This window comes from Physeter macrocephalus, chromosome 11 (genome assembly GCF_002837175.3).
Source record: "Physeter macrocephalus isolate SW-GA chromosome 11, ASM283717v5, whole genome shotgun sequence".
NCBI classification, from domain to species: Eukaryota; Metazoa; Chordata; class Mammalia; order Artiodactyla; family Physeteridae; genus Physeter; species Physeter macrocephalus.
In genome coordinates, this window is record NC_041224.1 from 68,880,838 (window position 1) to 68,898,062 (window position 17,225).

A 17,225-nucleotide genomic window follows, 5' to 3' on the forward strand; every position below is an offset into this window, starting at 1 on the left:
GGGGTTGGTGATGCTGAGGGATAGGGGCAGGGCACCATTGGTGTCTGCTACACTATTCTTGGCCCCTTGATTTCTACAGGGACTTTGCAATCCACGCATTAAGTTCCATGAAAAATTCTATTGGGATTTGTGTGGGAATCACATCAAATTTATAGATTAATTTGGTAATAAGTGATATAATTGCAATATAGGTCCTCCTGTTCATAAATATAAGTATTTTCAATTTATAATTTGAGTCCTTACATTCATAAATATGTTATATATTTCCATGTAGTCAGTTCTTCCTTTAAGTCCTGGAGTAATTTTTATAATACTCTACCTGAAAGGTCTTGTGTATCTTTTGCTTGATGCAGTCTCAGATTTCTGTTGCTGTTGTGAATAGAATCTCTTTTTCTATTACATGTTATAATTTGGTATTACTCATGTATAAAATGCTAATAATTTTTAAAAAGTTGATCTTGAATTCAGCAACCTACTCTCTTACTAGTCTTAATTATTTATCTGTATATTCTCTTGGATTTTCTACATAGACAATCATATTGTCTTCACATACAGGTAGTCTTCCTTTCCAATTCTTAAATTTCTTTCTTTCTTTTATAGGCTGCATCATATAAATTGCTGCTGTTGGGCAACCTGTGACCTAAAAAAATGGCAATTTCATATAACTTAAGCTAGCACATGAAGGCCTAGGACCTCCAGTGTAGTGCTGAATAGAAACTATGATAGAAGACATCCTTGTCTAATTCCTGACTTTGATGGAAATTGCTTTTAAAATTTTACCATTAAGTCTGATCATTGCTACATGTTTATTAGGTTAAGGAAGCTAGTTTGCTAACAGTTTGCATTGCATGAGTAATCTGTTAAGGTACATTAGTGATTTATCTAATGTTGACTCACTCTTGTATTGTAGGAATAAACCCTACTTTGCCATGATGCATTATTTTTGTGTGTACACTGATGTTTTTCAACTTTGGTATTATTTTATTTAGAATTTTTGAATCTACATTCATGAAAACTAACAATAGCTAACATTTATTAGGTGCTTTCTATGTTTCAGGCACCATTAAGGCATTTTCCATGAATTATTTCATTTCATCCTAGAAGGCCTACTGTTTTGAAGGTTATTTCCTCCTCTGAAATATGAGAGAACTGAGGCACAGAGAAGTCAAGTCACCTCCCCAAGGTTACAGAGAATATTAGCAGTGACACCAGAATACAAATCCAGACTGCCTTGCTCCCGGGGCCATGTACTAACCACTAATCCATGCCATCTCCCTGTGACAAATACCCACAAATCATATTGGTCTATAATTCTCTTGTATGTCCTTGTCTGGTTTAGTACCACAATTATACTACCCTCAACAAATAAGTTTGGGTAGCTTTTCCTCTTCTTCTTTTCTTTCTAAAAATTATTTGTCATACTTCTATAAAAACGTATTTCATCTGGAGTGAATTCGCCGATTTCTTTATTTCGTTTGCTACCTTTCTTAGCCTTTGATTGCTTACGTTTTCAAATCTTGGTTTGTAGGCTCACTTTGCTTTTAAAAAAAAAAATCTCAAATTTACAGAAAAGTTGCAAGTACCATACACAGAACTTTTCCCCCTTGCATCATTTTGAATACATTTACCACACAAGCTTCTGAACACTTTCATGTGCATTATCTACAAAGATATCTCCTATATAGCCAAAATATAGTCATCGATATCAAGAAGTTAACATTGACATAGTACTACCATCTGATCCACAGACCCCATTCAAATTTTGCCAGTTGTCCCCATAAGGTCCTATATAGCAAAAGGATCTGTTTCAGAATCAAGCGTTGTATTTAGTTGTGGTGTCACTTGAGTCTCCTTCTATCTGAAACAGTTCTTCAGTCTCTCCTTGACTTTCACAACCTTGACACTTTTGATGATAACAGATCAATTATTTTATAGAATGTCCCATAATCTGGGTTTGTCTGATGTATCCTCATGATTAGATTCAAGTCATACATCTTTGGCAGGAATATCACAGAAGGAATTCTGTGTACTGCATCCTATCAGGTAATGTACAATTTTGATTTGCCCCATTATTCATGATACTAATTTTGATCACTCGGTTAAGGTAGTATATTGGTTTCCTAATGATGCTGTAAGAAATTACCACGAATGTAGTGGCTTGAAAAAACATAAATTTTTTTCTCTTACAGATCTGAAGGTGAGAAGTCCAAAATCAGTCTTACAGGGCTAAAATCAACGTACTGGCATGACTGGTTCCTTCTGAAGTTTCCAAAGGTGAATCTGTTCCTTGCCTCTTCAGTTCTGGAGGCTGCCTTGGCATTCCTTAGCTCATATATACATCACTCCAATCTCTGCTTCCATCTTCACATACATTCTCTCACTCTGATCCCCTGTCTCCCTTTATAAGAACCTCTGTGACTACATCGGTCCCACCAGGAAAATCTCCCCATCCCAAGACCTTTAATTTAATCTCATCTGCAAAGTTCCTTTCACCATATAAAGTGACATCCACAGGTTCCAAGATTAGGATGTGGACATCTTTGGGGATTATTATTCAGCCTACCACAGGTGGTATCTGCAAAGCTTCTCCTCTGTCAACTCTTTTCCCCCTTATAATTAATAAGTATTTTGTGGGGAGGTACTTTGAAACTATGTAAGTTCCTCATTTCTCATCAAACTTTCATCATTTATTTACTTCAATATAGTCTTAAAGTTTCTAATTTTATTCAATGAGTATTCATCATCATCATTATTTATTTTAATGCTAAAATTGTCCCAGATCTGGTCAGTGGAATCCTTTCCCGATCATTCTCTGAGCACTTCACTTATGTTCCAGCACAAGTTAGGCTGTTTTGAATGGACATCATACCCTCTCCCTCTCTCTCTCCCTTCCTACCCTCCCACCTTTGCTTACCTAACTTAGGGTTTTGCAGATGCCTCCAACTTTTATGGCATTTTCAAGCTCCCATACTGTGGTATATGAGGGATAATACACATCCTATAAAGTTAGGGCCTCAGACAACAGATCAGCATCAGCATCCCTACCCTAGCATCCTTTCAGGGGCTGGGGTACATCCAAGCCCCCAGCTTCTAGCCAGGAGTCTTTTAGTCCCTTTTTATCCCTAAGGACCTGCCACTGCCTTTGGCTTCCAGAGCCCAGCAGGCTCCAGGCTTCAGCCCCCCCATCATTTTGCATTTCTTTTTTGATTTTAGTTCATGGAGATCTTATTTTTTCAGCCTGGCTATGTCTTTTTGGTTTGCTTTACATATTTCACCTATTTATTGCTGCAGTTTGGAGAAGAGAGGATGCACTCAAACCTTAATTCTCCAAGCCATCTTAAAGGGAAAGTCAGCTCCACTTCAACAGTGTTCTTTTTAAAAGAATATGTCAACATGTCATATTATAGCAAAAAAGACATTGGGGGAAGCAATATGATAGCAAGACTGAGAGTCCTGGAGAGAAGGTGGCAAAGCTGCCATTTGTAGGCGATCACTCTCCCAGACCCTGCCCTTCCCACCCTCCCTCCAGTTGTTAGTTTTTTTTTGGCTGTGCTGGGTCTTCATTGCTGTGCCTGGCTTTTCTCTAGTTGCCACAAGTAGGGGCTACTCTTCGCTGCAGTGCACGGGCTTCTTATTGTGGTGGCTTCTCTTGTTGCGGAGCACGGGCTCCAGGCCTGTGGGCATCAGTAGTTGCAGCACGCGGGCTCAGTAGTTGCAGCGTGTGGGCTCTAGGGTACACAGGCTTCAGTAATTGTGGCTCATGGGCTCTACAGCGCAGGCTCAGCAGTTGTGGCACATGGGTTTGTTACTCCGCAGCATGTGGGATCTTCCCAGACCAGGGATTGAACCTATGTCCCCTTCATTGGCAGGCAGATTCTTAACTACTGCGCCACCAGGGAAGTCCTTGTTAGGTTTGCCTGTTGGGACCCAGACAGGGGAGGGGGTGGGTGGGGAGCTGGAGTGCGAGTGAGGAGTGCCATGGGCTACAGGAATATGCCAAAGGCTCTTTTGGATCCTGGATTGAGGCACCACTTCTGGCCAGGTCCAAAAGTAGGGCTGGCCTGGCACTGATGCCTATCCTGTGAGGTCCCCCAGCTCCCAAGGGAATGATACTGATTCCAACACTTACCCAGGACCACCTGGCTGGAGGAGGGGGTGCTTGCTCCCTTGAGTCACCAGAGCTGCCTGTGGTCAGCACAGGTTGTAAGGCTCAAGGCGGAGGACACAGCCAGCCCACTCTGGCTCCATCCTGTCCCTTCCCCAGTCACCCAATCTAGGTAAGGGGACCCTGAGCTATTTCACCCTCCCAAATTCTACACACTTTTCCTAAGTGCCCTTTCCCCAATGTCTGCAGATAGCTGCGCCCCACTGCCTGCAGTGCTCCTTTTTTTCAGCAAACCCCATGAGCATAGACTTGAGATCTTTTTCTGAAAGACCTCCTGAGTCCTGACGGCAGGCAAAGCCCAGGGACCTCCCGGCTGGAGTACAACCACTTTCCCCAACAGTAGAGGGATCCAGAGCCAGCGTCTGCCTCAGTCTCCCCAACTGTACAAAGGGTGCATGCACGGTCCCGCCGGCCTCCCTTCAAGGAAAGTTGGAGGCCGGAGTAGGTCGGGAAGCGCAGAGGCCAGCCCCCGGGAGACGACCCTAGGCGGTTGGCCGAAAAGAGCCAGTCCCGCCCGGATGGTGCCGGCCCCGCCCCTGGGGTCTCTTCCGCCCCGCCCCATCCCCTTGTGGGCGTAGCTCACAGCTGCTGCCCCCCAGCGGGGCTTGGCGGGGCTCTCCGCGGGGTCCTAGTGCCCGGCGTCACCACGACTTCAAACCTCCGAGGCCGTGGGCACCGGCTCTCACTCGCCTGCCCGCGGCCGCCAGTGCCCGGGTGGTCCGACCGCTGAACTCGCCTCGGCTGCCTCTCCAGCCCCTGCCCGTCATGAGAAGCCCGCTCCCCTTGCTCCTTTTCTCCCTGGTTGCCCTTTGCGGGCGAGGTGAGTTATCTTCGGGGAAGGAGGGAGGGACGCCTGGGTCGGCCAGAGCCCGGCTGGACTGGCCACAGGTGGGAAGGAAGGGAGGGTGTCCAGCACCCAGGGGAGTGGCCCTAGATTGTCCGGGCCGAATGGGGGCGTGGGCGGGGCTAAGCCCACTCGCAGCAGCAGGGGCGTGTCAGGATGAGTGGGTCCGCAACGTTTGGGGTGGGGACCGCCTGTCCTCTGCGCGGCCGCCAGGGCCACCCTCCATATGGAGCGCCTTTGGGCTGGGCAGTGGGGCTGAGTGGTACCCGCTCGACGTAGATAGGGAAACTTAGCCTGAGGGTGCGGGGGGGCTACCCAACTCGCCAGCCCAAGTGTGTTTGGGGGTGGATCTCCTAGAAAACACACTTTCTGGCACCTCTGCCTCTGGTCACCCACTCCTAAGAGTTGGCCGGCCGGGACAGCCAGCTTGGCTGAGTGCGGGGCTGGTGAAGTGCCCCTCAGGAACCTGCAGACATCCGAAGGGAAATCCAGTCAGCCCTTCCCAGGCAGCGTCCAGATATGGTGAGGATTGTCTGCTCCTGGCCTCAGTCTCCCCAGCTGAGTTCCAAGGACTCTTTCAGCTCCTACCCTCCAGCCCAAGCTTGTCCTCCAAGCCCTAGTCAGCCTAGAGGACCAGGGGTATATCTTCCTTGGACAGAGACACACCACCAGGGGTATTGGAGGTAAGGGGTAGGGGGACATATGAAGTTCCTATAGGGAAGCGGAGATCTCACCAAAGATGGTGTCTGCACTCCATGTGTGCATCCTGGACCTGTCACCACTTGCTCAGTGACCCTCTCTGGGCCTCAGTTTCCCTATCTGTTCTATGGGGATGATATGCCTTGACTACATACTTAGGGACTCAGATGTGAGTCACTTGCAGTGTTTCTTAAGTATGGTCCTGGGGCCACCTGCATCAGAAACACCCACTACACATCCCCGGGGCCCCATCCTAGGCTCACAGGATCAGAATCTCTGGAAACGGAGCCTGGGAATCTGCATTTATACAAGCATCCAGGGGATTCTTGCACATGATTGGAGAAGCTACTGATAATATATTGTGAGCTTTTTGTAAAACATAAAAGCCTCAACTTTTTGAAAAAAATCCATAGCTGCCTTTTAATAAATACAAATCTCTTGTTCCCTTCCTCAGTTAAGGACAAACATCCCCAACTGAAAATCACTCTGCCTTTCAGATGCCCACTTGCCAAGATTCCACTGACCCTTTACTTTCTGTGGTTTGTATTCCAAACCAGTAGGTATTGCCTTTCCATTTTACCAATATAGATTTTTACCATTAGCTCTGCTTTTTCAGACTGTACACACACTCACACGTTTTAGAATTCCAGCCACGGCTTCCTCTCAGACTGTTAACCCCTTACTGGTGGGGAGCAGTTTTTCCAGAGAGGGCCAAGGAAGGCGAGGCCCTGGACAGAGGCAGGGCGGGCCCACTCCTTCTCAGAATCACTGGGTCATGACTGACCCCTAGTGGTGGCCTCTTTGTGTAACTGTGCCGGCCCCAGGGCTGGGAGGTGACCCCCAACTGTGCCCCCAAAGCTTCCACCTCTTCTGGGCCACCCCTGTCATCTGGGGGTGAGAGGCCTGTTCCTTGTCTTTTGAACCCGGCAGGCCTCACAGGCATAAAGCAGCAGACTGAAAAGCCTAAACAAATATAGTTTGGAAACCCCTCTGCCCCCCATGCACGTATACAAGTACAAACACAGGCACAGGCATGAGTACACACTTGGCTCTGGACACCAACATGGCTTCTGCAGGGACAGGCTGCTTACGGGGAAGTTAGCAAGGGCGCGAAAGAAGGCACAGGGGTTAGGGGAGGGCCTCTAACTGGCTCTGCCTCTGACTTGCTGGGACTCCTTGAGTTAAGTTCCTTGCCCTCTTTGGTCTCAGTTTCCCCAGATAAGAAATAGAGAGTGGGCTAAATGGTCTAAGGTTTTCGGAACCTCTTTCTCTGGATCCCACAGCTGGTCCTCAAGATGGGCAAGGGTCCCTGGGGGCCAGCTGAACGACTGAGAGGCAGGACAGGCCCAAAGGTGAGCAACCTGAGCATCCCAGGTGGGCTTGGAGCTGGAACACAAGCCCCCACAGCCTGCAGAGCAGCCCATGCCTCTCAGGTACCTAGGTACACCAGCCTCCTGGGGCTGCAGAGATGTGGGATCCAGCCTCCCCCCGCACTGCAGGGCTGGGGGCCAGGAGCCTCAGATTCTGACCCGAGCTGTCCCAGACATGCCTGATGGACTTGGGCAAGTCATACCCTGCTCAAATGATGGGTCAACTCAAATATATATAATAAAGAGGGGCTATAGGAGAGACCCAGCTATAACCTGGGGCTACAGACTGGCTTCCAGGGTATTCAAGCAGCTGGCCTCTGGGAGGGGGTCCAGGGTATGAGAGGCAGGGCTCAGAATGTAGGCCAAGCATCCACAGGACCCCCCCGGACAGCCTGGGGCAGGTTGGGGGAGGGACAGTGGGCAGCAGGTGCCCTGGGAGCATCTTTCACAGGCACTAAATGCTGCATTTGCTCCAGATAGGCAATGAGTTGGAAAGTGCATGGAGCAGGCAGGGTGGTAGCTGCTCCCCATGGCCTCGTGTCCAGCCCAGCACCCACCCAGGAGTCCACCTCAGACTTGCTCTATCAGGAAGTTCACACTCTGGGCCCTCTGGCCGCATCCAGAGGGTGGGATTTGGTAAGACAGAGTGAACTGGCCCCTCAGCGGAGGATGTAATCCCAGTTCTGGGCCTGGTGAGCCGGCAGACCCAACCCCACCTCCTCAGCCTCCCTTATTCCCTTATCCTTTTCCCACTTTCTTGCCTGCCCCGACACTCTTTCCTCTGCACACCCGCATCTCTTCCCCTGTTCCTGGGGTCTCCTGCTCAGGTGTCCTTGACCTTCCTCTGAGGCTCCCTCTTTTCCAGGCCCCTTCCCAAACTGCCCTTACCTGATGTCACCAGAGTGAACGAGATCGAGTTCCTGAACCTCCCCTTCACTCCCAGACGTGTGAGGGAGATGGGACAAAGACCCAAACACCACATGGCAAGAGATCTGGGCTGTGAAAAGGGGCAGATCTGGGGCTGTGGGAGCTCACTGGGGCTCCCGGCCAGGTCAGGCTCCTTGCAGGAGGCTGCGTTTGCTGGCTCGCAGGTATGGTTCTGAGCCCAGACCTCTCCTTTAAGCTCCAGACCAGGAGCCAACTGCCAGCTGGACCCCTCCATTTGGTGTCTCAAGGTGCACCCTGCACCCTGTAGGGCCAAGTCTGATCCCAGGAAACTCCCCCTAGCCCAGGCCTTTTCTCTTTTACCGAAAGCACCACCATCTCCCCAGCTCTGCACACAAACCCACGTTTGAATGATATCTCTCCTCCACTACATGGGAGGCTCTCTGAGGGCAGGAGCCAGGGTTTTTGCTGGCTGTTACCCCCAGCGCATAACACAGTGCCTGGCACAAGAAAGACTCTCAGATATTTGATGGCTGGTCGCCTGGGGGCCGTCCTGGCAGAAGAAAGAGTGTGCTTGAAGATTTAGAAGTGAGACAATGAAGGCCACATGGGGAAAGGAAAGCAGTATATATGGCCAAAATATACAGTACCTGGGCATAGAGGTGGAGAGGTAAGAAGAGATCAGGTTGAGGAAGAAATGCTGGTGCCAGGGGCTTTGGATGCCAAGCCGAAACGTTTGGATTTGAACTCTGCCTACAGCTCTGAGAGGTTACGGGAAGGGATGGGCTCTGTCTGGTTCAGTAGCTGTAGGAAGACCACTCTGGCACTGAATGGGACATGATGGCAGGGGCAGAGTGGGGTTGGGGAGACCAGCAAGGAGGCTACTGGAAGAGCCTGGGGCAGGGTGGTGAGCCAGGACCAGGAGAGATGGAGAGGGGAGGACAGACTGAGAGATTTGGAAAGTAGAATAGACAGAACTGGGTGGCCCCTTGGATGAACCAAGGAAGGGGTCAAAATAGATGCCCAGGTTTCGGACTAGATGTCTAGAGCGTGGGGTGCCATTCATTGCTAGTGGGAACAGGAGGAGGAAGACGTAGGGTGTGGGAGGAGAGAGCTGAGCTCTGTCTTGGATAGATTTAATTTGAAGTCTCCAAGGAGAGGCAGGCCTGCCAGCACCTTAGCTGCTCCAGCTGGCCCCGAGGGCACCTGTGCTCTCTGGCCCTCGCAGCTCTCCCTTTCACTGCCATCAGCTGGATGAGGACCCAGCAGATCTGACCATGTGTTTTCTCAGGGGACTGCCGCGTGGCCAACGCGGAGGAGAAGCTCATGGATGACCTCCTGAACAAAACCCGCTACAACAACCTGATCCGCCCAGCCACCAGCTCCTCAGAGCTCATCTCCATTCAGCTGCAGCTCTCCCTGGCCCAGCTCATCAGTGTGGTAGGTACAGGCGGCAGCTGTGCCTTCCCCACAGCTGGACACAGTATGCTACATGCTCCTCATATGCATGCTGCCCTCAGAGCTGCTTCCAGGGGCAGGGTTCCAAACCTGTGCGTGGGGATGTGGAAAGGGCCACAGGGAAGATTAACAGTGAGCCATGGTTCCCTCAGGCACCCCCAACTCAGAGATAGCAGAGGGGAGAAGGGGAACTCCCTAGTGCCTCAGCCTTCCTCAGCACTCCCTACGAGGCCCCACATCCACACATCAAGACCTGACAACCCTACTTTTGCACTCTGTAATCCAGTCTTCATTTCCATACCTGCAGTGACCGCCCTCATTTATCCAGACCCTCAGTTGGCTAGACCGATGCAGCAGCTGCCTCTGGTCCTGTCCCTACACCTGGGCCTCTGTGCCCATCGGTTTCTGTACCCTAGTTCCTATCTCCCCCCAGTAGGTAGGGGGTATGTGAGGTCATCTGTTGAGCAGACTGGGGGAGATGATAGGGTAGAAGGAGGAGAAGCTTATGGCCATGTTGGAGGCCCACGTTGTCTATGGCAGGCCCATTGGCTGCCTACCCAGTGGACATTCCTGCCTCACAACTTCTTTGTTAATAAAACTATGACTTGATATTGGATACTCATGAACTTCATGGGCCCTTCTCCGGCCTCCTTGCCATGTATTGTTAAGTCGTAGCTAACCATGGTAATTCTATTCCTCCAGCTAATAATCAGTTAAGGCTTAGGCAAGAGCTGTAGCCCTGGCATTGGGATGCAGGGGCTGCCTAAAGGGGCAGGGTCTCTGGGAAAGTTTTCCTCATACTCAAAAAGGGACCCAAGAAAAGATTTGCCATTTCCTGCCATAGACATTGTCACGTGAAAGTTTTATATTTGGAACCATGGCCTCCATCTTATGATTGTGGGGGAAAACCAAGAGAATCACAGAGTCCTAACACCACTGTCAACGACCTAGAGTCCTGACATCATTGAATTACTGCATTAACCAACGCTGAAATGATTGGCCTGCTGTCTTGTTATGTGATATAACAGATGTCCTTATTGTTTTAGCCACTCGTAGTTGGATGTTTTGTTGAACATCCAGCTATGCTTGAAGCCAAAGCATTTTAATTGGTTCTGGGATGTGGATTGGCAGCTGACTCCAAACTGGGAAACTGGAGTGCACAAAGTGGGCAGGATATCCCTAGCAAAGAGAAAAGCACGTGCAAAGGAACAGACAGCACTTTTGGAAAGAAAGAATCATGACTTAGAGGCCGAGTCAGGGGTCTCAGAGTTTAGGCAAATTCCTTAATTTTTATGCATATGGAAAAAGATCAGATGAACAACCTAGGACCTTGTCCAGGAGTTCTGGCGATGCCAGAAGTAGATCCCAAATTGCCTGACTCCCAGCCCTGCACACTGACTGGCCACTCCTTTTCCCAAGACCTTGCCAGAGCACTGGAAATCCACCGTGCCTCTCCTCCTGAGCCTTGGGGAGCCAACCAATGCGGCTGAGCCTCCTCTGGTCTGGTGGCTGCCTTCTTACTGCCACCCTCTCTCTCTAGCACACTCAGCCCTCACAAACCCAGCCCCTCCAACCTATAGCCCTCACGAAGGCTTTGGCCAGATTAATGGCTGGCTTCCTCCCCTGGGAGGAAGCACAGCCCAAGAATGGGGGAGGGGTGAAAAGCCTGTGCTCTCTGTCCCTTTCCCCTCTACAGGCCAACTGGAAGGAATAAGTGCTTCTGGCCAGGCCACTCCCAGGCTGGTGTCTGAGTGTTATTGTCCAGCCAAAGGCTTTTTGCTTAATGGAGTGAGCCCAGCTGTGGCCTTGCAGCTGCTGCCTTGCAGCTGCTGCCCTGGTGAGGGGGAACAGGAAGGCAGCTCTAGCCACACTTCCAGGCTAAGGCTGCCCCTGCCAGATCTGCTCTTTGGTCCCTGTGGGATAATAGAAGTTACCAGAAGGAGGAGGGCACACAGCCTCCAGCCCCATGCCTATGAGTGTAGCACTGTGAGCTGTCATAATCCTGAAAGCTGTGTACAGAACAAATATGAGGTTTGGGGGGTTATTTTTCCTTTTGTATTTCAGGGTTTGGTTTTCAAGGAGGGAGGGTTATGGGCATAACCAGTTTAAAGATGGAAGTTTCTAGGGAGCAGGCAGGGAGTTTGTGCTATGTAAGGCCAGCAAGCCTTCAGAAGCAGCTCTTTGGGAAGGCCAGGACTGCCTTTGGGAAGGCAGCTGCTGGGGGAGTAAAGGGGACTGAGGCATCGGACTAAAGAAGGAGAGAACTTTCTGGGTGGTAGAAATGTTCTATACCTTGAAAGGAGGTGGGTTACCTGAATAATGCATTGTTAAAACTGATCAAACTGTACCCTTAAGATCTATGCATTTCACTGTATGTGAATTGTACCTCAACTTCACTGCATGTAAATTGTACCTCAACTTTAAAAAAATTATTTTTTAAGACAGATGAAGGTTTTCAACTTTCTGTAATGACAGAGTATCTTGTTGCAGATTAACTTTACCACAAGAACAATTAGAAAAGGGGGACAAAAATGCCTGTCCTCCCCCAAATCTGTTTGAAGGTCTTAGAGAGCTTAGCCAGGACTTGAAGGACCAGGATCCAGGAGGTGACCCTGATAGCTTCTGGTGCTTTTCCTGTCGTTTGATGATTGGTAAACAGTATAGAGCCAAGGGGCTAGGGAGCTGAGTACAGAGTGGTGGCTAAGAGGCTGGGAAGCCTAGCTGAATGCTTGGCACTCTTACAGGGTTAGGATGACACAAATTGGAATTGGAGCCCCACTAAGGAGGTGGGGCCTTGGTGAGGACCTTGCAAGGAGCATCGCTAAGAGTCAAAATGAATCAAGAACAGACCAGCCCTCACAAAAACTAAAACCTGCTTTGAACCAGCTCAGTCACAGACTAGATGAAGGTGATCTGTCCCTCCTCTAACTGCCTGCCATAAAGCCAAAGTCAGTCGCCCCTGGAGGCAGATAAAGTCAGGTAAAAACTTACTAGGCAGGCAATAAGGTAAGACTAAATAAGAAAAAACCAAGAGAGAAAAGAAGAGAAACAGACACACAGATGATTCACATATTGGCGTCATCAGACGTAGACTTTTAAATAACTGCTGTTAAGATGGTAAAACTTATGTTATGTGTATTTTACCACTATTAAAAATAAACAAAATAAATAAACATTCTTAAAAAGAAAATGAGATGCATTAATATGTTCAAGAAACTTATAATGATGGAGAATTTAAAATTTATTAGATGGGTTTAATAGCAGATTGGTCATAGCAGAAGAGAAGGTTAATGAACAGGAAGAGAGGTCAATCAAAAATATCTAGACAAATTATAGCAAAAAGAAAGGAAAATTCAGAAAAGAAGATAATATGATACAGGATAAAAATGTCAGGTCTAATGTGTATTTGGAGTTCCAGAAAGAATGGGAATAAAAATAAGAAGCAAAGGTTGAAGTGATACTGACTGAGAATTTTCCAAAACTGACTAAAGACATTAAGCTACACATGCAAGAGGTTCTATGAACCCTATGAGGGGTAAATACAAAGAAAATCATACCCAGGTGCATCATACTCAAACTCCTGACAACCAAAGACAAAGAAAATCTTAAAAGCAGTCGGGGGAAACAAAAGTCAGAAGCAACAATAAAACTAACAGCTGAAAATGGAAGCCAGAAAATTGAATGACATTTTTTAAGTGCTGCAAGAAAAAACTGCAAACCTAGAAATATACCACCAGGAAAAATATAATTAAAAATGAAGGTGAGGGCTTCCCTGGTGGCACAGTGGTTAAGAATCTGCCTGCCAATGCAAGGGACATGAGTTCGAGCCCTGGCCTGGGACGATCCCACATGCCACAGAGCAACTAAGCCTGTGGGCCACAACTACTGAGCCTGAGCTCTAGAGCCCGCAAGCCACAACTACTGAGCCCACGTGCCACAACTACTGAAGCCTGTGCACCTAGAGCCTGTGCTCTACAACAAGAAAAGCCACGACAATGAGAAACCCTCACACCACAACGAAGAGTAGCCCCCACTCACTGCAACTACAGAGAGCCTGCGCACAGCGACAAAGACCCAACACAGCCATAAATAAATAAATAAATTTATTTTAAAAAAAAAAAAAAGGAAGGTGAAATAAAGATGTTTTCAGGAGAGAGAGAGAGAGAAAGAATTTAATACAAGAAGACTCAATACGGAAAATGATCCCAGATAGAAATATAGAAATGTAGGAAAGAATGAAGCACAACAGAAAGGGTGAATATATGGGTGAATTTGAATTGATATTGACAGTATAAAAAAAACAGAAAAAAATATCTTGCAAGATTTTAATTATATGTAGAATTAGATACATGACAATAACCCAAAAGTAAGGAGGGGGTAGATGAAATTGAAATGTTCTAAAGTTCTTGCCTTGTTCTGGAAGTGATGAAAGAACTAATATATATTAGATGCTAAAAAGTCAGGTATATGCGTATTGCAGACTCCAGAGTAACCACCTAAAGAAGAGTCACATTAATATCGGGAGAAATGGATAATAAAATCGTTAATCCAAAATAAGGCAAGAAAAGAGAGAAAGGGAGTAAACAGAAAACAGATAGATGGTAGGTTTAAACCCAAATTTATCAGTAACTACACTGAAAGTAAATGGCCTAAATACTCTAATTAAAACAAGACATTTGGGGTTGGGGGGAGACAATTGGCATGCATCCTCTCCTCTTCCCATCTACCCCTCAACAGTCTGGAATGTGGGTGTAATGACTGGAGCTGCAGCAGTCATTGTGGACCATGCAGATGAGAGCCACACTCTAGGTGTGGTAGAGAAGAAATCTGGGTCCCTAAGGACTTTGTAGAGCAAAGCCACCATATTACAGGTATACCTCAGAGATACTGCAGGTTTGGTTTCAGACCACCACAACACAGGGCATATCACCATAAAGCAAGTCACATGATTTTTTTGGTTTCCCAGTGCATATATAAAAGTTATGTTTACACTGTGCTGTAGTCTATTAAGTGTGCAACAGCATTATGTCTAAAAAACAATGTACATTAACTTAATTTTAAAATACTTTATTGCTAAAAAATGCTAACCATCACCTGAGCCTTCAGCGAGCTGTAATATTTTGCAGTAGTACCATGAAAGATACTGATCACAGATCACTGTAACAAACACAGTAATAATGAAAAAGTTTAAAATACTGCAAAAAGTACCAAAATGTGACACAGAGGCACAAAGCAAGCAAGTGCTGTTGGAAAAATGGTGCCAATAGACGCTCCACACAGAGTTGCCACAAAACTTTGATTTGGAAAAAATGCAGTTATCTGTGAAGCACAATAAAACGAGGTATGCCTGTACGTCCACACTGTTACAAGAGAGAAATAAACTTATTTAAGGCAGTGTTACTCTGGCTCTCTGTTACTGGCAACTGAACCTTTTTCTACTGATATGCTTACCTAGTTGAGGATTCAGGAAAGTTTCCTAAAGGAAGTGACTCCCAAGCTGATATCAAGATGCTGGAAGTTATCTTGGTGAAGAGGAGGCAGGGAAATTGGTACAGAATGAGAGCACAAGACACATTCGGAGAACTAAAGAAGGCCAGGGTCGGGGCAGATGTCGGGGGAAGGGCACAGAATAAAGGTGAAATGAAGCTGGGAAAGTTGGCAAGACCTTGCAGACCCTGTGAAGGAGTTGGATTTTTATTTTATATGTGAAGGAAGCCACAGAAGTGACCTAAGTAAAAATAGGATTAAGGGGGAAATAGCAGGAACTTTGGAAGTTTCTTCTGGCTGCAGAGGAAGAATAGATGTGTGTCTGTATGGGGTATGTGTGCAGAGTGGTCATAGACCAGTTGGGAGGGTCTTGCAGTGGTTCAGGTGAGAGATGGATTACGGTGGCCTGGATTATTATGGTAGGATTCTTATATTCTTCAGAAAATATTTATTGCATATCTGATACATCCCAGATACCCTTCTAGGTGCTGTCTGCCCTCAAGGAACTTAGATGCTAGTAGGAGGTGGCATATAATACACAAATAGAGGTGGCCAGTGGTGATAAGAGCTATAAAGAAAAATGAAGCAGGGGTGACACAGTGGTTAAGAATCCGCCTGCCAATACAGAGGACATGGGTTTGAGCCCTGGTCTGGGAAGATCCCACATGCCGCGGAGCGACTAAGCCCATGTGCCACAACTACTGAGCCTGCGCTCTAGAGCCCGCGAGCCACAACTACTGCAGCCCGCATGCCTAGAGCCTGTGCTCTGCAACAAAGAAAAGCCACCACAATGAGAAGCCCGCACACTGCAACAAAGAGTAGCCCCCGCTCGCCACAACTAGAGAAAGCCTGTGCACAACAATGAAGACCCAACGCAGCCAAAAAATTAATTAATTAATTATTTTTAAAAAAGAAGAAAAATGAAGCAGGGAGAGAGGGGAAGGGGGTGCTATTTTATGTGGAAAGGTCAGGGAAGACCTGAAGAAAGTGAGGGAGTCAGCTGTGTGGATTTCCAGGAAGAGGGAATAACATGTGCAAAGGCAGAAGCAAAGAGACACGTATAGCTGAAGTGGGATGAGCAAACAGGAAAGTGTTGAGATAAGAGGTACTAGAGCTAATAGGGATGGAGGTGGGGGAGGGGGGCAGATCATGGATGGCCTTGTAGGCCCTGGGCAGAACTTTGGCTTTCACTTTAGATGAGATGGGAGGGGAGTGGAGGGTTTCAGCAGAGAGATGTAGTCTGAGGAGCTGAGATTTTAAAAGGATTACCCATGTTACTCTATAGAGAATAGACTAAAGGCAGGCCAAGGCAGAGCAGGAAGGCCAGTTGGGAGGCTACTGCAATAGTCCAGGTAACAGATGATGGTGGCAGAGGAGATGGGGAGAAGCAGACAAATTTGAGACTCATGTAGGAGGTACAATCTACAGGACTTACTGATGGATCAGAGAGCAAGGGATCAGGGACAACTGCCAGGTTTCTGGCTTGTGGAATTGTATGGCTGGGGGATGCCATTCACTGAGATGGCAATGCCAGTGGAGGCCCAGGTCTCGGTGAAGATCATGAGGTTTGTCTCAGGCGTATTGGGTGGGAAATACGTCTGAGCCCTCCGAGGATGTTAAATTGGTGGTTGGTCACGTGGCCCTGGAGCTCAGAGACTTTTGCTTGATAAAGTGGGGTCTATCACCTCCTAACAGGTGAACTGATAACCTCATTTCCCTCCCCAGAATGAGCGAGAACAGATCATGACCACCAATGTCTGGCTGAAACAGGTAAGTGCCCTGCAGGGTCCCCAGCCCAAGGAGGCATTTTCTCCAGGGCTGCCCCTTGGCGGCGAGGGACCTACAAGTGACGGGGCCTTGCTTGTCTGCTCAGGAATGGACAGACTACCGCCTGGCCTGGAACAGCTCCCGCTATGAGGGTGTGAACATCCTGAGGATCCCCGCAAAGCGCGTCTGGCTGCCTGACATCGTGCTTTACAACAAGTTAAGTGGCAGGGTTGGCCAAGGTGGTGAGGGCCAGGCCTCCAGTCCTGTGCTTCACCCAGACTTCCAAGCTGTCAGGCTGCAAGAGGAATTAGAGACGAGCAGAGCCAGCACCCAGCCAGTTACAGATAGGGAATTGGAGGCCAGAGATGGGGAGGGCCTTGTGACTCACTCAGGCACAGCTGGGACCAGGGCCACCATCCTGACCCCAAGTCCAGTGCTCTTTCTGTCCTGCATACTGTCCTCTTTCTTTTTTTAAAAAAAAAAAAAAATTTTTTTTTTATTTTTTAATTTTTTTATTTTTTTTTGGGCTGTGTTGGGTCTTCGTTTCTGT

The 17,225-nt window shown here is 47.8% G+C and overlaps 1 protein-coding gene across 1 annotated transcript in view; it reads left to right on the forward strand.

Annotated features, from left to right (window-relative positions):
* Positions 1-4,930: 4,930 nt before the first annotated feature.
* CHRNB4 (cholinergic receptor nicotinic beta 4 subunit) overlaps positions 4,931-17,225 on the forward strand; it is a 17,769-nt gene continuing 5,474 nt past the window's right edge. The window contains exons 1-4 of the mRNA XM_024128882.1: positions 4,931-4,985; positions 9,255-9,403; positions 16,634-16,678; positions 16,782-16,891. Coding sequence (XP_023984650.1) covers positions 4,931-4,985; positions 9,255-9,403; positions 16,634-16,678; positions 16,782-16,891 — 359 coding nt within the window. The remainder of the gene's footprint in view (positions 4,986-9,254; positions 9,404-16,633; positions 16,679-16,781; positions 16,892-17,225) is intronic.